The sequence below is a fragment of the Tenrec ecaudatus genome, chromosome 6, assembly GCF_050624435.1.
Source record: "Tenrec ecaudatus isolate mTenEca1 chromosome 6, mTenEca1.hap1, whole genome shotgun sequence".
In the NCBI taxonomy this organism is placed as follows: domain Eukaryota; kingdom Metazoa; phylum Chordata; class Mammalia; order Afrosoricida; family Tenrecidae; genus Tenrec; species Tenrec ecaudatus.
In genome coordinates, this window is record NC_134535.1 from 10,265,030 (window position 1) to 10,289,738 (window position 24,709).

The 24,709-nt window shown below is 53.8% G+C and overlaps 2 protein-coding genes across 3 annotated transcripts in view; both read left to right on the forward strand.

Moving 5' to 3' along the window:
• Window positions 1-2,932: 2,932 nt before the first annotated feature.
• On the forward strand, window positions 2,933-18,010 carry ADSL (adenylosuccinate lyase). The gene is made up of 13 exons (XM_075553615.1): window positions 2,933-3,157; window positions 6,493-6,696; window positions 7,933-7,977; window positions 8,757-8,836; window positions 11,470-11,641; window positions 11,759-11,805; window positions 12,257-12,347; window positions 12,727-12,796; window positions 12,904-13,051; window positions 13,740-13,830; window positions 14,494-14,583; window positions 14,988-15,164; window positions 17,692-18,010. Exons 1-13 carry the CDS (start codon window positions 2,996-2,998, stop codon window positions 17,776-17,778), a joined length of 1,464 nt encoding a protein of 487 aa, XP_075409730.1. The 5' UTR covers window positions 2,933-2,995; the 3' UTR covers window positions 17,779-18,010.
• Window positions 18,011-23,208: 5,198 nt separating this feature from the next.
• SGSM3 (small G protein signaling modulator 3) overlaps window positions 23,209-24,709 on the forward strand; it is a 35,482-nt gene continuing 33,981 nt past the window's right edge. For both annotated transcript variants that reach the window (XM_075553613.1, XM_075553614.1), the window contains exon 1: window positions 23,209-23,308. The gene's annotated coding sequence lies outside the window, so the exon portion shown is untranslated. The remainder of the gene's footprint in view (window positions 23,309-24,709) is intronic.

Sequence of the window (24,709 nt, forward strand, 5' to 3'; positions counted from 1 at the left end):
ATATGTGCAAGTGTGTTTGATGCCATTGAGCCCCCAACAAAATGATTTATTAATATTTTTAAAAGCAGAGTCTGAAAAGAACAGTCAGAGAAAAGCAGTACAATTTTGTTTTCAAAGCAGAAGGAAATGATCAACACATTAACTACTCCCATCAGCCAGGAGGAATGGAGGAATACAGGGAAATGGCTTATTAAAGATTATTTTGAATCCATAACAAACAAGGGAACAAAATCCTTTAAAAACCTTAGTTCAAAAATCAAAACAGTGTGGCGATGGATTTTTGAGAGGTGTGGCTGTAACACTGCCCCGCAATCCCCCCCACACCCCACCCATTCCCCTTGTTAACTGCTGCTCAAGGGCCCTGGTGGCATAGCGATTACACTGGATCCTGCTGCTCACTTCAAGGTCGGCAGTTTGAAACTACCGGTTGCTCCTTGGGAGAAAGATGGGACTTTCTAGTCCTGAGGAGAATTAGAGGCTCAAAAACTCACAGGGGCAATTTTACCCTGTCTATAGGGTCGCTTCAACTCGATGCCAGTGAGTTTGTGTGTGTGTGTGTGTGCCCTTCCAGTGTGTCTTTAGGGGATCCCAGCTCCCAGTGTCCCTTAGAGGAAAGGACAGACTCACCCCAGCAGGCTTCTGAGCCTGTGGTCTACAGAAGCTGAATGCCACATTTCCCACTCAACAGATGGTGGGTTTGAACTGCTGACCTTTAGGTTAGCAGCTTAAAGGTCAGCAGCTGCATGCTTGACAGCTTAGGTAGATAGGGCCAACAGACAAATAAGAGTTAGGTCAAAAAATGTTCCTACAAAATCATAGTAACTCTTACTAAACAAAATATCAAAATGTGTGTCCTTCATCTGGATCTCTGGGCTTCTCAAACCCTCCCAGAAGAATTCTCTCTCAGATATCCACCACTTCAAACCAGCAGCTTTGGCATCGCTGAGGGACTCAAGTGGTCCTTCTTTTCAAATGTTCTGAGTTTCCAGAACCAAAAAGTCTGCAGGGTGACTGGGATGACGATTCCCTTGCTGCCACAAGAAATGCGCAGGTGCTTTGTTTTGATGGTCAATATTCCTTTCTGGGCCTGGTTCTTACTAATGAGGTTTTCAGTTTTTCTAAAATTCCCTCATGAGAAGCCCCTCTATATCCTTTGAGAAAAATCTTGGTAGATTTTCTCTTTGGGGTTCCTCTATGGGGGCCCCCAAAACAGTCATCACACACTGCGGAGCGGACCTCTATTCCTTGCATTGAACTGGCCTAGCAGATTCCCCCCGAATCCAGTTTTGAGTGGCTTTCAAAAGGCACCTCGCTGAGACTCGGGCAAGTGCATTACAGAGAGAACTTCCCCGAAGCCATCAGGGAAGACGTGTGAGTATGTTTTGTTTGGAATAAACATGTCCAGGTGTGAACTGGAACTTGAGTAACTTAAAAAAATATTTTTTAACTTACCCTAGTACAGCGGATCTTAACCTGCAGGTCGCTATCCCTTTGGGGATCAAATGACCCTTTCACAGGGGCCACCTGATTCATCACAGTAGCAAAATGACAGTGATGAAGTAGCAATGAAAATAATTTTATGGTTGGGGATCCCCACCGCATGAGGGGACGTGTATGACAGGGCCGCGGCATTAGGCAGGTTGAGAACCACCAGTTTAGGATTATGGCAAAGGCCTTTGGATTGATCTACCAAACACAGCTGTTGCGGATCAATGAGAATGGTTTGGAGGAAGGCAGAGGACAGAAGTTTACCACGTGATGGACTAAAGTGGGCAGGGGGACTCATTGTGGGGCACAGGTGTTCCAGACAGGACCAGGGAGTCAGCATCCGAACTGCCTTTGCTCCTCCATTCCGTCTTGGTGAGGAGACCCCAAGATCTGAAAGAGGGAGTAGCCTGCCCAAGCCACACAGCTAAGAAGTGACGATGTCACAAACGCTGGTGAAAAGGTAGCCTGAGAAATTGGACTCCGTGGTACAAGACTTCGGGGGAAAGTGAAGATGGTTACAATCCATGGGGGACAGGAGCAGAACTGGAGAGATTCAAGATGCAGTAATTGGAGAAAGTTCCCTGTCCGAATAAAAAGATGGAAGACTGAGCAGAGACTCCTGCTTTGAGGAGGAAGAGCAGCAGAGCGTGAAGGGAAGGGAAGGTGGGAGTTAGGCCGACAAGAGGAGAGAGTTGAGTTTGCCAATGTCATGCCAATGTCACAGCGAGATGTGATTGCCAAGGACTTTGTTTCAGTCGCCTCAGTTAGTCAGACCCAACAGGGTTTTAATGCGATCACGTTTGAAAAGCGCTCAGGACAGTGCCTTATCGGGTGAGACCCCCATGCAGGTGAGTGGTGTTGATTGTTGGCCAAACAGAGGGCAGTGTGTGTATGGGGACTACACAGCGGAAGGGCTTGGGATGCAGATGCTGCAGGTCGGCGGGATCGTCATCAGCAGTGCGGGTCCTCAGGGAAGCAGCGAGTCCCAGACCTGCGCCTGAAGGCGCTATGTGGAATCCACTCTCCTTGGCGCGGGGCCGCATTTGGAGCTCAGCAACGCAGACTTCCATGGGCATCTTCCATTCTCGCCCAAATCGTGTTTGGTGCCAGGCAGCACGGTGGGAAATCACAGGGAACGCACAGCGGGGTTTCTGGGTGTCCAGGGACCTGCCCAAGAGCTGTTGCACGAATAACTCACTGACTAATCACAAACATCTTGAGGCAGGTCTTCGCTGTGTCTTCCTAGACGGGGAGGCGCCCAGCTAGCTTAAGGCCGGCGAGTTCCCCGCCGACCGAGCGAGAAACACTTAAGCCCTCCGCAGGCAGGGGGCGACACTCCCTCCTCCAGCCCTCGGAGTCCCGGGGGGCGGGACCTCGTGAAGGAAGTCCCGCCCCACACGGAGGAAGTCCCGCCCCACACGGAGGAAGTCCCGCCCCGTCCCGGCAGCCACTTTCCGCTTTCGTCCATGCACGCCCCGGTCCAAGCCCACGGGGTCGCGTGTTCGATATGGCGGCTGCCGGCGACCCGCTAGTGGCCGCAGGGCCCGACAGCTACCGCTCGCCGCTGGCCTCCCGCTACGCCAGCCCGGAGATGTGCTTCGTGTTTAGCGACAGGTACAAGTTCCGGACGTGGCGGCAGCTCTGGCTGTGGTTGGCGGAAGCCGAGCAGGTAACGGGCCAGCGGGACGCGCCTGGGCCTCCGGGCAGATGGCGCCGGAGACCGGTCGGTGGTTGACCAACGGGTCGCGGGAAGAAAGGATGAGGCTGTCCGCTAACCTTACCATTCAGTCCGACAGGGCCGCTGTGAGTCAGAAGCGACTGGAGGGCATAGTGCTTATCATTGGGCTGCTACCCTCAAGGTCGGCGGTTCGAAAACACCTGCTCGGGCGGAAGATGGGGCTTCCTCCTCCCTTAAAGAGTTACCGTCTCCCGAACTCACGGGGGCAGCTCTGCTCTGCCCTGCCCCAGAGGGTTGCAATGAATCACAGTCTACTGATGGTAGTGAGTTTGGTGTTTTGTTTTAAGTAGTGGGAATCACAAACTAAACTCACTGCCATGGAGTCAGTTCCAAATCGGTGACCCCATGGGAGAGTGGAGAACTGCCCGCGTGAGTTCCCCGGAGTGTGACCTCTATGGGAGTAGGAAGTCCCGTTTTTCTCCTTCAGAACTAGCTGGTGGTTTTGAACTGCTGACCTTGTGGTTAGCAGTCCAACGTCACCACTATGCCATCTGGGCTTCTAGGAGGCATTAGGGCAGGTGTTTATGAAGCAGAAGGTGGGGGGGGGTGCTGCTGGCTGAACAGGTGGGTGCTCACTGAGAGAGAGCTGAGGCTGCCTGCCCCTGTCAAGCTGCACAAGGCCTTGGGAACCCGATGTAGGCTCGCAGTGAGGTGGAATCTGCCGTGTGGTCGTGGGTTTTTTGGTGTTTGTGAAGCAGGATGTATTGATGGGCCTGTAAGAGCACCTCAGTCCATCTCAGAAATAACTCCTGAGTTCCCTTCCAGAAGGGTTGAAGGCAATCCAGGGGCTATCCTGTTTCTTCCCAGGCTGCAGGGGAAATGTCACTGCCAGGTGGCAAGGTCCTTGGCAAATGCCACAGGACAAATGCAGCGATCTGACTACCTCCCTGTGACCCTGGGAGAGCGGATCTCCTCACACAGAACCTGCCCCCTCCCTGTCACACTGCTCTGGAAGTGCCATTGATGAGTGCTCCAATAGTAGCTGTCTCTATAGGGTCTAATGTGTGCCAGGCCCTGTTGTAAGACTTAGTGCATATGAGCTTAGCAACCCTCAAAACAACCTGTACTCTTCCCAATGTACAGATGAGGCATCTAAAAAACGGTTGCCCGGGGTAACCAAAGATATTGGAAGAGGACATTGTCTAGAGTGTGGGTTGTGAAGGACTTGGTGGACACGTTCTCTTTTGGTACTTTCACTTCCATTGTAGTGGGCGTTTTGTTTTGTTTTTGCTTCTAGATTGTATTTTGTATTTTAATTTGTTTTCTAGATTTTATTTCATTACCCGCAACAGTTTTATTGGCGTATAATTTACACTCTTAGATTTAATCACATCATGAAGATCACTTCCATTGTTTGGATGAGGGTGAGGGTAATTAGAAACACGTGGCCAAGGTCCCGTCACTAGTAAATGGCATCAGGGCCGATAGGGAATGTAGGGCGGTCTGAGTATGTGCTGTTGGTGCTCTCCTTTGCCCCATAACAACTCACTGGAAGGAGGTGAAAGTAGAACAGTTTGCTGGGAGCTGATTCGACCCAGCCACCCTGCTGTAAAGTAGCTGTGCCCGTGAGCTTCTAGGCAGTAATCTTTGTGAAAGCAGACTGCCACACCTTTCTCTCCAGGAGGGGTCAGTGTGTTCAAGCCATTGGCCTTTTGCTTGGCAGCCACGTTCGGATGCTGGCCTGCTTAGTCCGTTGTGCCGCCAGAGTGCATAAGATGGGTGGTGGTGTTTCGTCGAGTTGGGTCAGCCTCACAGCGACCCTATCTATGTACAGTGGAAGGGAACACAGCCCGGTCTGCACCTTCCTCATGCTTGAGCCCGTTGCTGTGGGCACTCAGTCCATCTTGTCAGGGGTTCCTCTCATAATTTCGTAGTGAAGGAAAACTTGGGTGGGGGGAGATTAGGAGGAAATAGGGAGGCGGGGAAAGGATGCCTGGCTTGTGGAGGACGATTTGCCCTTAGGTGGCTTGAGATCTTGCTTACATAAGGCAGCTGTGTGGCTGGGCTGCTCTCTACTGCTTTGCTTTGGATGGGGTTCCCATCCAGCGGTCCAACACTGCCCTGCTGCCATCTGTGGCCACCGGGCGGGCACTTGAAATGTGGCTGCCTCGCCTGGGAAACTAGGCTGGCGTATTGGGCAGCATGAGCCTAAGATCCAGCCTGTGTGCTGGGAGTTGCCAGGTGAGCACATTGTCTTTCACTGCTTTGTATGTCCAGTCCTGGCCCGGGGTTCCGAGCCTTCTGTTCACAGCTGCACCTCGGCCCCATTTTCTGGTTCGGGTTCGATGATGGCGGACAGGAGATGTTGTCAATGTGCTTGTTTTCGCCTGCTCATCTCCCGGAATTGCTTTGGGTTGGCCTGAGTTCGCCCAGCCATCATTTGTTTACAAGCCAAACAGCTCTGAGAAGTCCCGATTTGGGTTTCCCTGGGGCCCACAGTTTGGGCACCTGGGCGCCAGGCATTGATGACTCAGCGTGAAACAAACTACCCTCGGGTATTCAGGAGCCCTGGTGCCGTGGTAGTGGATGGTCAGCAGCTGCTCTGCGAGAGAACAGTGAGGCTTTCTACTCACAAGGGTAGTGGTTCTCCCCATCCCCTGGGTCTCTGTTTCAGAATTGACTCAGTGGCAGTGAATCTGGTTTGCTTTTTCCCCGTGAGCTGTGCAGCAATAAATGTGTCATGTAATGATGTGGCTGCTAGACAGGTGGGTTCTCGCCCAGGGTTTGTGCACTGGGGGGGGGGGGTCATCATTGGGCTGCAGGGGCTCCTTGGAGAGAGTGGTGACAGTCTGCTCCCATAGAGCCCTACGCCTTGGAGCCGTAATGGGGCAGTTCTCCTCGGCCGGTAGGGTCACTCACTATAGGGTGGAGTGGGAGCCCACAGCCGTGGGTGTTGGTTTGGGCTTTAACCTACTGTAATGGTGGCCGGATCGCTTTCCCAGGCACGGTTGGCTGGCTTCAAACGACCAACCTTAGATTAGCGGGTGAGTGGCGGCCATTTTCACCACTCATGGCCCTGTCTGTGTGCTGTAAGCGTTCTATGTAAGATCCAGGTGACGGGATGGATAGAGCAGCCTGGACGGGAATGCGAGGAGGGAGCCAGGGAGTGGTGGCGGGCCGAGAGGAACTAGTCCAGAGCAGAGTTCCACTGCTGTAGATAATTGGAGTTGGGTTAGGCGATTCATTCAGTCCTGACATTTGGGGCACATACCTACTAAGGTGAACCAGTGTTTCTCTCTCACCCGCTTTGTTTGGCCTCCCTGCAGACGCTGGGTTTGCCCATCACTGATGAGCAAATCCAGGAGATGAAGTCGAACCTGGACAACATCGACTTCAAGATGGCAGCTGAGGAGGAGAAGCGACTGCGGCATGACGTGATGGCTCACGTGCACACCTTCGGCCACTGCTGCCCCAGAGCTGCTGGCATCATCCATCTCGGTGCCACCTCCTGCTACGTTGGGGACAATACCGTACGAGCTGTGTGCTTTCTTTCCACTTGGGACTCTCTCTTTCTCATACACATGTGGTCTTGACTGGGTTTTGTCCAGCGTTCAGGAATGACTCCGTAGATGGCTCTGTTTAGGGGTTCCCTGGCCAGACTCATTTTTGGTAGCCTTCCTGTGTCACCTGGCAGCCTCATAGGATAGACCTGCAGGCACTGCCTACCCCTCGGCCTGCGGGCCGACGCCTTCGTCTGGGCATTTTTGTGGCTGCAGGAAGTGTCCTGAGGACTCTTCCCACAGTCTTTCCTCTCTCTTGGCTGTGTGTCTGTCAGAAAGAAAGATAGATTGCGTGGTCCTTTGTAAGGAAACTGTTCTTTGGTGACCTGGAGACATAGTGGTTACGTGTTGAGCTGCTTACCGCAGGGTCAGCTGTTGGAAAAGCCCACCAGCTGCTCCTCTGGAGAAAGGTGGGGCTTTCTGTTCCCATCGAGAGTGAGCCTCTCAAACACCCACAGGGGCCATTCTCCCTGGTCTTGTAGGGTCACTGAGTTGGAATAGACCCGCTGGCGATGAGTGAGTTGTATTTTTCAGACATGGCACATAAAGGGCCCCTAGGATGTGACCACCAGTCCCTGGGTCTGGCTGTATTTGGCTCTGGACATGAGGAGACAGGTAGAGGTTGACGCACTTATCCAGCGTCACCCAGCCACGAAGAAGGCACAGGCAGGTGGAACCGCTCAAACCCGCGTGTTCTCAATCCTGGAGCATCGGTCAGACCAGCAGCTGGAGTCCAGATCAGCTTCCAGTCCAGGAAGAAGCCTTCCCCCCCCCCCCCCCCCGGGATGCTGAAACCCTGCCAGCCTGGACGGTGACTGCAGCATGGGCACGTGGCCTTCTCACTCGCTCAGGGGCCCGGGGAGGCAGGGCTTCCCTCCTGGGTGGATCCCAGCAGGGCTACTTTCTAAGCTCCTGCAATTTAAGATAAAAAACAACTCTGTGCCGTCAAGTTGGTGGTGACTCATAGTGACCTCACAGGACAGGGTAGAACTGCCTTTCTCCCTCAGCATCGACGGTCTCACACTCTTTTGAGATGGGGTTCTGAAAAGAATGGCTTCAGCTAGTGTCTTCTGCTTCTGTGGGGGCTGCTCATGGTGAGATAAGCTGCCAGCAGAGAAACCCCTGGGGCTGGGCGGAAGCACGTGGTGGAATTGTTTGAACAAAGTTGTTTTACAAATGTAAGGCATTGTTTTTTTTTTTTAACAGGACCTGCTCATCCTTAGAAATGCACTTGACCTGCTTTTACCAAAGGTAAGGAAGGACCTCTCCGGGGCCTCCCCTCCCCGTGGTGAGCGCTGGTGGAACTAGGAGTCAGCGGGGTGAAGACCTAGGTCAAGGCTCCCAGACTTGTTGGCCTGCTGCCCCACAGCAGAAAGCAAGTTAACCACTGGGTCCTGTAGGAGGGAGTGTCGGGGTTCTAGCCCCCGGGGGCGTGTGTGCCCACTCTGGGAAACTGTTGTAGGTGGAGGCCCATTTTCTCAGGTTGGTGAGTCCCAGTCCTCCAGCTAATCTGTAGACAATTGTCGTCTGGGGGTTAGCCTCTAAGTCAGCGGTTCTCAACCCATGGGTCTGCGACCCCGTTGGGGGGGGTCCAACGACCCTTTCACAGGTGTCTCGGATTCATAACAGTAGAAAAATGACAGTTACAAAGTAGCAATGAAATAATTTTATGGTTCGGGGGTCACCACAACATGAGAAACTGTATGAAAGGGTCGAGGCATGAGGAAGGTTGAGAACCGCTGTTCTAAGTGAACGCTTTTTAAAGGGGAGCCTTGTAAGAAGGACGCGTGTCCCATCCACAGCCCTGCGAGGGTTGGGGGTCTGTCAGTAGCCCTGCAGGGATGACTTAGCTCCTCAGACCTCACACTAGTTGCCACGGAAGCCCACAAGCACTTTAAGATGCACAGGTGAAAGGGTATGACCTCTGTCTGCAGTGCTCCGGAGGCCTTGTTTTCCGTAGAATGGTCTGGAAGGTTAGTTACTGATCATGGAAGCCCCACCTGACTTCAGCCTCTCTGCCTTTCACGTAGCTGGCCAGAGTGATCTCGCGGCTCGCGGACTTCGCTCAGGAACGCGCCGACCTTCCCACCCTCGGTTTCACCCATTTCCAGTAAGTGAGGCGGTCACTGCGTGGGGTTGGCTTTGTGGCTTTGTGCCTGTGCTAAGCCTTCCGTTCTCCCTCTCCCGGCTACTTGTGACCTGAAAGGTCAAGGTCTAGAACTAGAACGGGGGCTTGTAAAGGACAAGACTAGCAGCTGTTTTCATGGGATAGTAAATCTAACAGTTAATTGGGACAGGCGTGGGGCAGTGGTACCCAGCGCCTCGGAACGTGTTCCAGACCCAAGTTACCAGTTATCCTGAGCAGTAGTGTGTTGCCGTCTGCCTTGTATTTTGATGGTCTATTGCTAAGGCAACAAGAGCATCCTCTCATAACTTCTGAAAGCCTACTGCACTTATCTATCTTACAGTGAGGGCCTACCTCGACTGCTAACAGGAGCCAGAAGAGGTTGCTCATGTGAGAGAGTTGGTGCTCTGTTGGGTGTGGCCTGCCCCCAGCCTGTGTTTGCTTCCCTGGGGGCTTCCCCAAGGCCCCCATGGCCTGTGCTGCAGCGCCTCCTGCTGCCACGTCGGCGGGCTCGCACTCGGCAACGCAGACATCCAGGTACTCGTCTGGGGGCAACCCAGCGGTAGACTAGGTCATTGGCTGCTGCAGTTAACGATCACTCTTGTTAGGTGCCATCAAGTCGGCACCGACTCGTAGCAACCCTGTGTACCAGAGTAGACTCCCCAGCATGCACCGTGCTCACAGCTGATGGGTTTGTAAAGTCTGCTCACTGTTGGCAGCTACTGTGTGAATCCATCTCCTCAAGAGTCTCCCTCTTCTCTCCTTGTACGTCACCAAACATGATGTCCTTCTCTAGGGACTGGTCCCTCCTAATAACTGTCCGGACTATAGCCTGGCCATACTCTCTTCTAAGAAGCCTTCTGACTCTACTTCTTCCAAGACGGATTTGTAGATTTTCCTGGCAGTCTGTGGTACTCTCAGTATTCACCACGCCGTTACTCAAATCAGTACCTTCTCGCCGGTATTTCTTATTTGGCGTCCATGTGCATGGGAGGTGACAAATGTACCGTGTGGTGCGCCTGAGTCCTGAAAGTGACATCTTGCTCTTAACTCTTTAAAGGGCCTTGTGTAACACATGTGCCCCATGCAGCGTGTCACTGTCTCAGTGTTCCACTTCTAATCGTACGGTTTTAGAAGTGGACGACCTACTCATTTTTTATAGTCTCTTCTTAGTCTGGAAGCTCTGCATACCCTGCTGGTACTTGAAACACTAGTGGCATGGCTTCTGGCGCCCTAGCAACATGGCAACATGCAAGCCACCACAGTAGGACAAACTGACCGATGAAATGGATGAAATCTTGCCTGTGTACTTTTTTTTTTTTTAAATAATAGCTTCCTCAACTCAAGTTCCTTTTAAAGCAGTAATTCTCAACCTTAATCTTTTGGTTGCTACTTTGTAGCTGTAATTTTGCTGCTGTGAATGGGTCGTTAGACTCCCAAAGGGGTCTCGACCCACAGGTTGAGAACTGCTGCTTTCAAGTATGTGACTCACAGAGTTGTACAGTCCCTGGCAGTGTCGTTCCACAGCGTCTCCTCACCCCCAAGAAAATCCATGCCTGTGGCCAGTCGCTTCCCAGCCCTCGGCAACCTCGAGTCTGCCCGTGCATTCGCCTCTTCTGGGCATTGGTCATGGTGGGATCGGACCCCATGCGACTGGCTGTGGCTGAGCAGTCCATGCAGTTAGTGATGTCTTTGCTTGTGCATAGTGGTCTGTGAGTCAGAGTTGATCAGGAAAATGGTAAACCCAAACCGAGGCCACTGCCATTGGGTAAGGCCTGGCACGTGGTGGCCCTATCCAGGGTGTCCGAGGCTGAGTCTTATCAAGACAGTGGGGAGACTTGGCCTTCTTCCGTGGAGCAGCTCCTGATTTTGAACCTCTGAACTGGCACTTCAAAGTCCACCGCTTGCTTATCCGACATCCACAAGTCTCCTGTGGAAACGTGTACCAGGAGGTTGCTTTGGGAGTGGACTACAGTTTGGGAACTGCCTGCTGTGGACATGCCTAGTGGTAGGCCTCGCGGTCACCTGCCTAAGTGGGGAAATCCCACTAGGGGTGGAGTAGGCCATCTTGCAGGACTTGAGCATTATGGCAGTTGGTTTGTACTTGTCGCTTTACTTCAGAAGCCCCTCTAGTGGGTTGGTGTAGACTTTAGGCTGGAAGCAGAACCATTTGAGGATGTGTCAGTGCGTGTATCCTCAGGGGTGTGCATTTGGGGATCTCCTCAGCACGGCTGGCGTGTCCTGTCTTCTCACCCCTGACAGTGGCACTGGCTGTCTTGTTTGCTCGCTGGCTGACGGGGCCGTGTGTGCTGTTCACTGTACTGAGATCAGAATGCCTATTCCACAGTGGTCTGGGGATGGGCTATGAACAAAACCATACTTCATCTTTGTCATTGAGAGAATGCTTTGCTGGCGGCCCTTTCATTTGATAAAGTGTGTCATCTCTGTCAAGGACACTGACTGCCCCTAGCGTCATCGGTTAGACCGGTTTCAGTTTCTCCAGTTCTCGCTGTCAGATTGTTCCGTCCGGCCAGGGCTAATGCTGCTGGTTAAGAGAAGCCACGACACTTGGCTGAGGTTTGAGGCTGAAAGGTGTGTGCCCTTTGCGTTGGTCCCAGGCCTGCGCAGCTGACCACAGTTGGGAAGCGGTGCTGTCTGTGGATTCAGGACCTGTGCATGGACCTCCAGAGCGTGAAGCGGGTTCGAGATGACCTGCGCTTCCGCGGCGTCAAGGGCACCACCGGCACGCAGGCCAGCTTCCTGCAGCTCTTCGAAGGAGACCACCACAAGGTGACCTGACTGGGCGAGCAGGGCAGGCCTGGTCTCCAGGGGACGTTGCCGATGGGGTCTGCACTGGGAAAGGTGTCCTCATACTAGACCCGCCTATGTCTGTCTTGCCTCCTCCAGGTGGAGCAGCTTGACAGGATGGTGACCGAGAAGGCGGGGTTTAAGAGGTAGGTGTGTGAGGATGGGCTGACTCCCCGTCAGGCTGGCACTTGGCCCAGCCCTAGCTTTGGCCAGATGGTCCTTGTCTTTGTTTCCTTCTGTGCTCTGCCGTTGCTTCCCAGCTCTGGCCTGGGTTTTATTTCCTTACAGCCTCGCTTCTGTTTTCTCCAACTTTGGAGAAAAGAAAACTTTCACTCTGAATTCTGGAGTAGCCTTAACCCATGGTGTTGCTCTTTTTGTTTCCTCTACTGAGCGAGGGCCACCAGGTTCCTCTCGGCACTTCCACTGGGCAGAGGAAGTCCCAGGGTACTCCGACGGGCACTTCCCCCTCTGGTCTGGTCCCGTGTCAAACAAGTGTGCCAGGTTCCAGGTCCCAGTCCCGCCCCGGACTCGGTGTGACCAAAGGGTCGTGTTGTGCGGTCCCTCAGCAGATGGCACATGCTTTTCTACTGCACACAGGGCTTTCATCGTCACCGGGCAGACGTACACACGGAAAGTGGATATTGAGGTGCTGTCTGTGCTGGCTAGCTTGGGGGCATCTGTGCACAAGGTTAGTGGAGTAGCCTGGGGGGTGGGGTGGGTGGCTGGAATTTGGGGCCACACACAAACCAGGTCAGCCTCGGGCTTTTGTTTAATTCTGATTTTCACATAACAGTTTTTAGCATCTTGTGCCAAGGTATCTTCTTAAGTTGATTGTCTCTTACTGGTTCAGTGGTATTTCACAAAGCCTTACCAGGCCCCTTGGCGCTGCCTCCCCGCCCTGAGGGAGCAGAGGGGAGAGCTGAGGAAGACACTGCCCGGGCTCCTGAGCTTGAGCTCAGCAGCACCACCCAGAGGAGCTCGCCTCTCCATCAGTCTGTGTCTGCTCCTGGCTACCTGGTGTGAGCCGGAAGGGCCCAGGGCCAGCATCTGACCCCTGCCTCCTGCAGATTTGCACCGACATCCGCCTCCTGGCAAACCTCAAGGAGCTGGAGGAGCCCTTTGAGAAGCAGCAGATTGGTGAGTGTCGGCCAGAGCTGGGCGGCGGCGGGCCTGTGGGACCGCTTCCCACTGCTCACTCGCGGTCTGACGCCCCTGCCCTGTGGCTCGACCTTTATGTGGGGCAGGCTCAAGCGCGATGCCCTACAAACGGAACCCCATGCGCTCAGAGCGCTGCTGCAGCCTCGCCCGGCACCTGATGACCCTGGTCCTGGACCCGCTGCAGACCGCGTCTGTGCAGTGGTTCGAACGCACGCTGGATGATAGTGCCAACAGGTCAGTGGAATGCTCAGGGCAGGCGGTGGGGGAGGAAGAGCCAGGAATTAGAAGGATGGGTGCATTCCCTCCTTGTCACCAAGGGTCCTGGAAAGTCAGAGGCAGTTCAGGGACGCGGGTTGTGATCAGAGTGTGAGATCAGGACAGAGCAGGAAGGGAGGATCTCACAGAGCGATGGCCTGCAGTGGGGCGAGGGAGGGCGGCGACACATGTATGGAGGTGCCTCCCACGAGGGCTGGAGCAGGGAGGGCTTGGAGGGCAGGGGCTGTGGTCGGACTCGATCCAGGGAGGGCCAGCTTAGGAATGTTTTGTTGGCCCTGGGAAGGCAGGCTATTCATTCTTGGGCAGGTAGATGCTGACTGCACTCTCATGGCCCCTGGGTTGGCAGGAAGTCATTGGAGAGGAAGGAGGTGGTTAAAAAGTCGAGGGCAGCTTAGCCAGCGTCTCCTTGGAGGAAAGCACAGGGGGAGACTGCGTTAACCAGGTGGCAAGAGGAAGAGAAGACTGTGCATCAGCCACCTGGGCTTGAGATCCGGCGCTTAGGACATCAGGGCACAGGGAGTAGTTGAGAGAAATTGCCTAAGGGGACTGCAAGGGCACCTAGAGCAGCGTTTTGGGAGCTTCCCTACATTTCATTGACATTTTTATTCGTTTAACAAGAGACCTGAACTGACTATTTGTTTCTTAGACGGATCTGCTTGGCCGAAGCCTTTCTTAGTGCAGATACGATACTGATGACGCTGCAGAACATCTCTGAAGGGTTGGTGGTGTACCCCAAAGTAAGGGACCTCCGTCAAAGGCAGAGAATTAGGTGGGGGGTGGGGAGCATTCCGCGCCAGTGTTCTTCCCAGTTGGAGCTCATTCTTCAGGAGCGTTAGGGAACCGTATAGCATTCACGCACAAGGTTATGGAGAAGACGTGCTGATTGTCGGCCCAAACCCTGTGTGTTCAGTGGCTGCAGCATTGGACTGGTGGTTGCAGGGGTGGTGTGTGGACCAGGCAGCCATGTGCTCAGGGAGGGTCCCCATGAGTCAGAGCTCTAACACCCAAAGCAACGAGCCAGTGACCATCTCGCCTCCTCAGGCTCAGCCCCGCTATCAGGAAGCTCCATTTGCCGGCTTCTAAATACCTATGGCAGATAGGTTCACGTCCGTCAGAGCCCGGGCTCTTGAGAATGAATGAATGTGAGGTGTGAGGAATGATCTCTGTGAGGCAATTGCTTCAAGGTTGCTGATCGCTGGTTATAGTAGTTGTCTCTGTTCAAGATCATAGTCTAGATTAATCAGGACCCTGGACAATAACTAGAATGAACTCTCCCATTGTCGTCTCTGTCATCCTGTTGCCTCTGTGCATTTACGTGAGGGTGGTTGCTACCCTCCTATGTGCATGGCACTTACATAGCACACGGTGTGTTCCTTTGCCCCTCGCTCCTGCTCGTCTAGGTAATTGAGCGGCGCATCCGCCAAGAGCTGCCTTTCATGGCCACAGAGAACATCATCATGGCCATGGTGAAAGCCGGGGCCAGCCGCCAGGTTCGTATCTCCGAATAGCTTCTGGGTAAACAGGGCAAGCCACAGCCCTGAAAGAGCAGATGCCGGCAGACGTTTGGCTCATTGCCCTCAGGCTCGGGTTTGGGGCAGGACAGTGGCCATATGCTGCCCTAGGACACCTGATGGGTAACTTGCAAACTCGCTGTGTTAAAGCAGATTAATCCTTAATCCCGTGACGAAGAGTTCAGTCTAAACTTCCCTGGGAAGTGAGCAGGAAACAGGAGGCGGTGCGTGTGGTTTCCATGAGGAGGGGCCCGGCAGGAGGTACCCGTTTGGGACCCATCCTGAGATGTGAGCAGGGTGAAGAGCCTGGGGAGTCAGCACGGGAGGCGAACTGGTGTGTCTGGGGCCCTCTGTTCACTGCTGCTGCACCCCTCTCTTCCCAGGACTGCCACGAGAAAATCCGGGTGCTTTCCCAGCAGGCCGCTTCGGTGGTCAAGCAGGAAGGGGGTGACAATGACCTCATAAAGCGGATCCAGGCTGATGACTACTTCAGTCCCATCCACGCCCAGTTGGACCGCTTATTGGATCCTTCCTCTTTCACTGGTCGTGCTGCCCAGCAGGTCAGCAAGGGCTGAGCAGGCCGCGTTCACAGAGCTGAAATCTGCCCCACTGGCTTGAGTGGCCTGAACCTGTTGGCTGTGGAAGCCCAGATACTTACCGTCTCGGGGTGGAGCTAGAGCAAATTCAGAGCAGAACAGAGCACCCTCAAAAATGTCACGTTTTGACCACTTTGCACGGCCTTAAAGATTTCCACTGTGGGTGTGTTGTCTGGTCTTGTGGGGGTGGGGGAGCCACTTGGCCCCCTGGACAAAGGTTCCATTTCCCTGGCTGGTGATCAAGGTTCCTTCCTGGCTTCTAGCATTTACTGGCTGTCAGGATACAAATCCCTGTGTCATAGGGGAGTTGTAAGGATCTACTGGGAGGCCAAGGGCAGTGGGTGTGGCCTGGCCTAGTCCTTGGTGCCTATTGGTTCATAGCCTGTGTCCTTGGGCATATTTGAGAAAAGAGACAAGAGTGGATTCAGAAAACAAGTGTTCTTGAATCAGCTCTGACTCAGGCAGTTAATTTCCAAGGTTGGGACCTTTCCGAAGCAGGTTTCCCGCAGAGCAGCTGGTGGGTTCAAACTGCTGGCCTTTCACCTAACCACTGCATCACTGGGAGCGGTCAGGTTCTTGGGATATGCTCAGGCACTGGGTTTAAAGTTAGATGAGCTGTCTTCCAGGTGCTCAGAACGTAACAGCAAAGCCTTGCCTATGGCTATTGCTAATACTGAGCAGTACTTAAAGGAATTGAGGGATAGCCAACCTATTTGGAACTCACAAAGGAAACTTAGCGTATACACTCAAGTATAAGCCAACCCGAATGTCAGCCGAGGCACCTAATTTGACCACAAAAATGGCATAAAAATGTGCTGGGAAACTCACCTTATACTCGAGTATATATGGTAACCCTTTCAAGGTGGAGACTTGGAGGAGCTAGGCAGGACTTCTTGGAGGTGATATGCATCCAAGTAGGAATGACCCTGGACCACCAGGCCGAGAGAAGGGGTAGGCCTCGCCCGCCACTTGGCACTTGAGAGAAAGGACGGTCATTGGGTATTGCTGGAGTACAGAGTGCCTCAGAAGAGAGACAGGAGCTTGTGGCGGCCATCAAATCGCCATGGTGGTGGGTAAAAAGGTGGAGAGGAGACCAGTGAGGAGCCTGTGCTAGGCCACCCAGGAGGGGGAAGGGTTTTGCCAACAGCCCGGTGGGCCGAGCGGAAGTGGCGGCGATGATGGGCGTGGGTGCTGGCTGCAGCGCGGGGAGAACACAGGCTGGGCTGCTTTGTAGGACAGCACGGTCCCTGGAAGAGGAGAAAATAGGGAGCAGAACTCGGGGGTGCAACAGACCGGGTTTGCTTGTCTGGCAAACTGGCGGGACCCCAAGACTGGCCTTGAGACAGACACTCTTCAGCCCATCCTCAAACTTCAGCTGATCAGTCAGCAGGCTGATAAAGGTCAACAGTCACTCCAGGGAGAGATGCACCGGTTAGAACAGCCTGTCACAAAAGGTCAAAAGGGCAGCATTTGCTCAGGAAGAAAGCTCAGAAGGGATAGGAAATAAGGTCAACAGTTCAAGGCCAAAGGTCATCCACTCCTATGGGGGAAAGATGGCGCTCTCAATTCCTGTAAAGATTTACAGGCTCTAACACCCCAGAGGCAGTTCTGCTAGGTCCTTTCTGGTCGCTGTGAGTGAGATGGCCCCGGGCTGGGTGGGTCTTCTGTCGCCCACAGCTGTCTCTAGGGTCCCTGCTTCATTGCAGCGGTCCCAACAACGGGGGCAGCGCTCACTCGCACATTGGTGGCTTACTATGGACGTTAACAGGTTACAGTTTGGTGAGGAACGCTCAGGATAATGATCCAGTCAGGACATATTACAAAGTTATTTTAGTGATGCTAATAAATGCCCACAGGGTGTGCCACTCCGCTGCAGGCCTCAGCTCCAGCTCCCCATAGTGTCCAGAGGCACTGCGCTCCACAAGCCAGCCTCCTGCCCAGAGCACCCAGCTGTTCTTGCTCTGTGCACTGTACCGTCTCGCTCATGCTCTGGCTCCTGGTTCTGCTGCTGCTCCACTGTCCCAGCTCTGGTGTCAAAGCTGCCTCCTGGATCATGGAGATTTGCTGCGCAGGGATCTTGGGGTCCAGAAATAAGGGCCACTCCCAGCTCTTCCAGGAAGTGAGATTCCCCCCTTCCTGTTATCAAGTTGTGACTCACTTGATGCCCCCAGGGATGGCAATCACAGGTGAATTGTGTAGCAGTCTGTGTCTTCCCGCACCTTCCCCAGCCCTCAGGAAAAGGAGGGTAGCCTGGTGGGAGTGGCCAAGGTTGTGAGGCCCAGAGCCGTATTCAGCAGTTTTCACTGCGTTACAGCGGGTGCGTGGCCGGTGTCTGGGGAGAGTTGCTGTACAGGCTGAGAGGAGACCAAGTTCTCAGTGGCAGAGTGAAGGCTTTGTCAGAACCCTCTCGGGGATTCAAACGTCATACCCAGATGCCATCACCCTAGTCTCCACCCTTTCTTTCATCTGACGCTGTTCTCCTCTTTGGCAGGTGCAGAGATTCTTGGACGAGGAGGTCTTTCCCCTCCTGAAGCCGTACGAGAGCATGATGAGTGGGAAAGCCGAGCTGTGTCTCTAGTGTTAAACGGGAAGGCGTCGTCGGTTTCGTGGGCTCTGGCCGGGGCTGGGATGCAGGGTTGCTGGTGTGCCTCGTCTGACTTAGAACGACTCGTGGCCTCAGGCCCGTATCTTTCACTGCTGCTCTCGCCAGGTCCTTTCAGAGCGCAGATGCAGAATTAGTAGGTGGTGTGTTTGTCACAGCACCACCCCCACCCCCTGATTTGTATAATAAAAGATGGTCACTCAGCGTCCTTTCCTGTCCAGCTGCCTAATGGATTCAAGTCCTTTTATCCACTCACTGGACTGCGCTACTGTGCAGTAGCGAGGCATTCCCTGACCCCCTGAAAACGTATGGCCTGGGTATCTGGGTACTTTTATCTCTGTTCTATGTGATTACACTGCTCGGTTTCCTCCCAAGCGGGGCGATGCTGGACCCTGGAGGGTCTGGAATGTCCCAGAAGCGCATCAGAAGCAGATACCTACACTTTGTCCTGGATTATGGCCTCTTGGACAAAGGTGTTTTCTGGCCAGGGCAGCTCAGAGTAAGCTCTTTTTCTGAAAGGGGTTAGGAGACCAAATAAGTTTGGGGCCTGTGGGCTACAGTCAGCATTTTGCAGTGAAAAGTGATATCATCACACGGGCACGCTCAGCCCAAGGTGCATCAGACCTCGCTGCTGCTTTTGATCAGGTCTCTTGATAAAGTTTAGTACCAGGGACATTCTAAGTGGGTGTATTGACTTCATCGAGACAGGAGTACCTGAGCACCCTTTAGTTCTTGGAGTGACCATGGGCTGAAGGCTGCTGATTGTGCCAGCTGTTGCCCAAGTGTTGCCCGCCCCTGGAAGAGCGCTGGTGCCCGGCCACAGGCCTCTGATCCTAGCCTCATCTCGTTCTACCAAGTTCCCCGTTGAGAACCAAAGTTTGCTTATTGCATTAGCAGCCAACTACAACTAGGAGAACTTCCCGGTACGTTTATCACAACAACCACAACTTGAACCTAAACCAACTGAAGGACAAACATCTGCCTTGGAAGTACAGCCAGGATGCTCCTCAGAAGCAAGAGTTTATTGCATGTACATTGGTTGTGTGATCAAACCGGTCCCTAGAGAAGGAGGTCATGCTTGATTCAGGTCGAGGGTCAGTGAAAAAGAGGAAGACCTTGGATGAGAAGGATTGAGACAGTGAACTCAAGGAGGATCGGGCAGTGTTTCACTCTCTTGAATGGGGGGTTGCTGTGAGGGGGAACTGACTTGATTACACCTATGAACAAACCAACTGAAATGTGGCCAAAGCTAAGGAGGGAAACCGTCAGGGTAAGTGCAGCTCGGTTCTGAAGAAGTGAGTGAGATAGGCTGGTTTCAGGTTGTGGTGGTGGTGTTGCTGGCATGCCGATTCTGACTCAGCAACCCTACAGCACATGTATGGTTTCCAGGCTGCTCAGTGAAGGGGCTGGCATGTTCAGAACTGCTGGCTTTTCCAGTTAGCCATGTGTTTCACTGGCTGTGCCCCAGAGCTCCCCAGAGTCTTGCTGTTCCATGGTCAGAGTACCATGTTCTGTCAGGCACCCCGTCATGGGAACAGCGACCAACCAGAGCCAGCCTCCAGTCCCATGCTGGAAACTGGTCAGAGATGATGGTAGCTGAGGCTTCGTCCCAAGAGGCGATGGCCCACACCACTGAAAACGTCAGACCGTTCAGTTGGGGGCCCAGGCATGGGTGCAGCTGTGATCTGCAGGCCGTGTAGGAGCTTGAAGACAAGTTGTTGGGTGATGTGAAGAGCTACTGAATCTCCTCCAGTTGCATGTCACAAAGCCACACGCTAAGAGGAGGAAAGGGGCCCGCTGCAGCAAGTAGATTCCGACTCCGAGCAGACTGCCTCCCGTATCTTTCTCCATGGAGCAGCTGGTGCTGGTGTCTGTCGCAGGTGAGTGCTTTAACCACTGTGCCAGCCAGCTTGGTTCACGTAAGCATAGGAGAGGGCCACCCTCCACACCAGGTTCCCAATACAGTGAGTGCAGGAAGCAAGTTTGGAAGGTGGCAAGCCCAATGGAATCCCATCTCCAACAGAAGCAGTTACTCTGTTCTCGGACAAATCTAGATAGGATGTCTGAAACCACTAGCTTTAATCCCAAGGAGTAAAGTCAAGAACAAGCTTTCTGTCTGCACCTGTAGTGTGGCCTCAGCCAAGCCCTACTATCCGTGCATCTGGAACCAGAGAGCACCTATCACAGGAGCCACTCATACCACGGATGTCAGCCCATACATTTCCTCGTGGAAAGTCGAGAAACACGACTAGTCTTGCTCTGGTGGTTCTGGGCTAGGTTGCTGGTCCCTGGTGATGGGTGGCTTGGCTAGTTAGTGTTGCTTCCCTGGCTATGTGAGTGGGCAGGTTTGCTGGTTGTGTTTCCCTTCTCTCCACTGACTTGTTTATTCTGATATGATTATAAGGATCCCTGAGGCCTGGCTTCAGTGCACAGTGCTGGCCGTATGAACCCCTCAGTGGCTCTAGAGGGGGTGAGATGAGGTGGTCTGCTTCCATGAAGATTACAGCCTTGGAGTGGGTCTCGGCTCTAGGGAACGTGTACAGGGACTTGAGGATATACTTTGCAGTGTCGCTTTGTGATTGGATCTTATTTTCCCGTCATCTTGTGAAGGCAGGTGTGCTTCAGGCTGGCTGGGAAGCGAGTCCTTGGGGCCCTCTGACGTGAGAAGTGCACAGCCAGTGCTGTTACTTCCTCCAGGATTGGAGCTACCCGGACAGACAACAAGGTCTGGGCCGACTGCGAAACAACCGACTTCCTGCTTGGCCCCACTCAGACACCTGGCCACCTACTGCACCCTCCCAGTAAACATTGGGAGAGCCTGGCAAATAGATTCTTCAGAGATGCAACATGTAGCTCATAAATGTAGCTAGTTCTGAATGTAACTAGAAATCTACAGTGTTTCTCCTCTTTGGAACCATAACCGTCGCCTTAAACCACCAGTAAGTGCTGTGTGTACAGAAACAGGTCAGAGGCCAAGATGTAGAAACGGTGGTTTACCTGGTGAGTGTCATGGTAAATTGTCTTCTTGGGAAGCCCAGGCTCAGGAAGAGAGAGGGTTGCATTTCTGGCCGATACTTCAACCTTAGCACCAGGGAGAGCCAGCCCTCTGGGGTGACTCCCTGGACAAAGGGGAAGGGAGGTTTGACTTCTGGGTTTGAGGCCTGCCTGATCACCTGTCATTAGAAGAGCCAGGTGTGATCTGCCCTTTCCTATTCTAGCTTGTCTACATATTCTCTGCATTTATAGGGTTGTCAGGTCTTCCTCTTGTATCCAGCACCAGAAATGTGGTTTGAGAATGTTCCAGACCAGTAGAAGGGGGCTCTTTAGGAACCATGGAAGACCCCCTTACCTGTCCTAAACTCCCTTCTAGCAGTGGTGGGATGCAGCCGGTTCCCACCAGTTCTGCAGAACTGATAACTTAAGTTTTTGAGTCCAGTGTTCTCAGGTGGGTGGGTGGCTGGGCAGCCACTTTGGAAATCACATTTACACTCATTCTAAGCATTAGCTGCATGAAATGGTAAACTACCTTTCAGTACACCTTTTTTTATAGGTACAGTGGTTGTCAGAGCAGCAAGTTGATTGTTAATTTATTTGAATCCCACCCCTGGTTCCTAGGAAATGGAGGGTCTCAGGAAGAGCGATGCTGAACGAGACTGAGAGGGTGGCTGGAGCCAGAAAGGTTGAGTCCATGACCACCTCTTTCTTCACTGATGTGGCCTGAGGGCCCTGCGGATTCCATTTAAGCCCATGCCGCCAGGGCCCCTCAGTAGGTGGGAGGTGACCGCCCACAGTGAACACTAGAAAGGCTCTTGAAGCTCCGTGGAGCAGGGGTGCTGTTGAGATGCTACAGCCGTTAACTGCAAGAAATCCTTGGTGGCACAATGCATTCGTTTGTCACCTTCCTGGGTGACAGCGAGACTCCTTTGCATGATCACAGTGGGGAAGGGCCTTACCTTGGGGCCTTCAAGTGGGTTCCAACTCCTGGCATTCAACTTCCTCCGTCCTATGTGAGAAGTTTCTCTAAGTGTTTCCTCCTTTCCCCCTGCTATTTAATGGAGTCTGCACAGCACTGAGATGCCAAAGGCACATGATTGTAGGCAGCTTTCCATTCCTTCAAAGGATTCTGTTTCCTGGCCTGTCCACCATTGATTGCTGATAAATAGTACCCCTGGGGGTGGGGGCATCCCAGCACCGACGTTCCTTATTAAGTCTGTAGGTAAAGATGAAATGTGAATAGTTGCTTGCAAAAGCCTTAAGTGCCGATGCCTTGGCCTAATTGACACCTTCAAAAATTCTGTTCCCATAAACAGATCCTGGCAGATGACAGACTAGGAGGGATGCTGTCACTGAAACAACCGAAATGGAATGTCTCACCCTGAAGTAAAGTTTGTGGGTTTTTTTTTTTCCTCCCAAAGCTGAGTTAGAGGCAGTACTGTGGTTGAGAACAGTGAACTTGGAACAGAATGGGCACAGATTTGACCAAAGAGCTGTCCAGATTCTCAGAAACGTAAATGACACACACCCCTTTCAGACTGGGAGTAATGGAGCCACGTGGGCGTCGCTTTGTAAGTCAAACATAGAGGGAAGTCAGGACTGAGACCAGCCTCAACCACTGACCAGGCTCTAGCCTCATTCATCCTGAGCACCACCGCCTTTGATACGTGGGGAGCCCACCACAGGCAGCTGTATGTGAGTGTGAAGATTCGGTGACTTCTGGGAGAAAGTTGCTGCAGTACTGTTGTACCTTTTAAGTGGCTTTTCTAGAACCTGGCAAACAGGTTTTGGGTGGATTTTTTTTCTCCCCCAAATTGATGAGCAGCTGCCTTCTTGGATGGGGATCTGACCACCTCACATTCTCACAAAGGGCTTAGACTCAAGAACTGTATTCCCGTTTTCATAGCGACCCCCTAGGACAGGGTGGCACCACTGCTCCTGGGGGTTTCTGAGGCGTCTCTCTCCCTGGAGCAGCTGGTGGGTTGGAACCGTTGACCTGGTGGTTAGTGCAAAGCCCACTCGCTACCAGGGCCCTTGATACTGTACCCTCTGGCTACACCCATTGCGTGGAGTGCTACCCAGGTGTGACGTTTGGGGAGGCACACCCTCCTCCACCTGTTCCCATTTGTAACAAGTGTGCGTAAATCGTGGGCCAGGGAGGCCATAGCCTGGTTCTGTAGGCCTGGAATGTTCTGACAGTGAGGTGTCCGGTAAGGCTGCCTCCTCAGAGCTCCGGTCCTCTTCACGTCGCCGTGCCACCGCCCACATTGTCCCGCAGCACAGCGGGGTCTGGGGCGCGCGTACCACCTCCGGGCCGCCCGGTGCGGCGGGGCGCAGAACTACAGTTCCCAGAATGCCTCGGGCAGGGCCGCCCGCTTCCCCGGCCGCGCGTGCGCAGCGGCGCCGCGGAGCGCTGACTAGGTCCGAGCGGTCGCCACAGAGGCGACGGGAGACGCACGGCGGCGGCGGGCAGCTGGACCCCTCTTCGCCGGGGGCTACGCCTGCGGGACAGGTGGGTGCGGGGCACCTGCCCGCTGTGGCTCTGCGGGGCCCTGGCGCCCACTCATCTTCCCTTGGAGCGCGGGGGCGGCGGCTGGAGGGCCGGGCTCCCCGTGTGTCGGCCGCGCGGAGCTGCCGGGTGCCGAGCTGGCACGAGGGTCCCCGCGCGCGGGCTCTGCGGTCCCGGGGGGCGAAGCCTGCGGGCGGGGGGCCGCGGCTCTGCACCTGCGCGGCCCGGGGACCGCGCGGGCGAGACCAGCGCCCCCTCGGCGGCTGCGGACCGCTCACCAGGGGCGTCTGTCGCGGGGGGCTGCCGCCTGTCGGGGTCACCGTCACGGCCGCGACCCTGCCGGGGCTCTACGGGCAGGTCCGGCTCCCAGCCCGGATTCACCTCCGCGCGCCTGCTGCGGCGAAAACCGCTTTGATGGGCCTTGCAGACTGAACTCCCGTGGGTGCTTGCGTTTTACCTGGGGGAGTTAGAGGCGGATTTCCGCCGGGATCGCGGGGAAGTGTGTGTGGGGGGGGCAGTTAGGGTGGGAATTCTGAAAGTGAGTCTCATAGTTGACTCAGCTGAGGCTGCTTTTAAAGCAGTGCGGGCGGGGGGTGGGGGTGGCAGTGGTGGGTGCGGACTTGTGTGTGTCAAGAAGCAAGGGTGCCTAAAAGTTTCTTCACCGTGGCTGTGCCACCGTCCCTTAGTCTACACCGCCTGGTGCCACCTGTGAAATTCGTGGTCGGTTATTAGCTCTGACACTAGAGGTGCCTTGGGCTGCTCCTTACCCTCGTTCTTTCGTGGTAAATGTTAAGTTCCTAGTCAGACTGATTTATAAGAAGCGGCTCTTCAGTGTAACTTGTCACCTTGCAGCTGCTGTGGTTCTAAGTTCGCCAGCTCTTTCCTATTTCATTGCTTCCCAAACCCTTCTTACCTTGCAATTCTCTCTGAACTCTGGATTAAAAAACAACAACCAGCTGTCTGTCCAGTCGATTTCAACTCTTGGAGACCTGTGTCCAGTGGACCTGCGTTCCACGGGGGATTCGTGCCTGTGACCCTTTCAGGAACAGGTTGCCTCTCTGGGTGACTTTGAACAGTAGTTGAGCGCTTGTGCAGCAGTTGGTTTACTACCCCTTGGCTCTTCAAGATACATCTGTAAATGATGGGTCTGTTTCCTATCTTTTGAGAATCCTAAGCAAACATAGCTCTCTCGTCAATAATGATCATATTCACCTGGGCTTAGGTCTGTTCCCCTGTAGCTCATTGTAAGAAAGGAGCTGTGATCTGCAGGGGGGAAAGGGGAGGGCCAGGACGCGCTTCTACTAATCTGATATAGGAAACAGGTGAACGTGCCTAGGTCCAGGACATTCCCTTTAAAAGGCTGTATGCAAACGTCGTTCAAGAGCACGTGGACCTTGTGAATTT

Coding starts and splice junctions, on each gene's coding strand:
- ADSL (XM_075553615.1), top strand. CDS start 2,996: ATGGCGGCTGCCGGCGACCCGCTAGTGGCCGCAGGGCCCGACAGCTAC. Junction 7,978..8,756: donor TTGACCTGCTTTTACCAAAG/GTAAGGAAGGAC, acceptor CCTTTCACGTAG/CTGGCCAGAGTGATCTCGCG. Junction 15,165..17,691: donor CTGGTCGTGCTGCCCAGCAG/GTCAGCAAGGGC, acceptor CCTCTTTGGCAG/GTGCAGAGATTCTTGGACGA.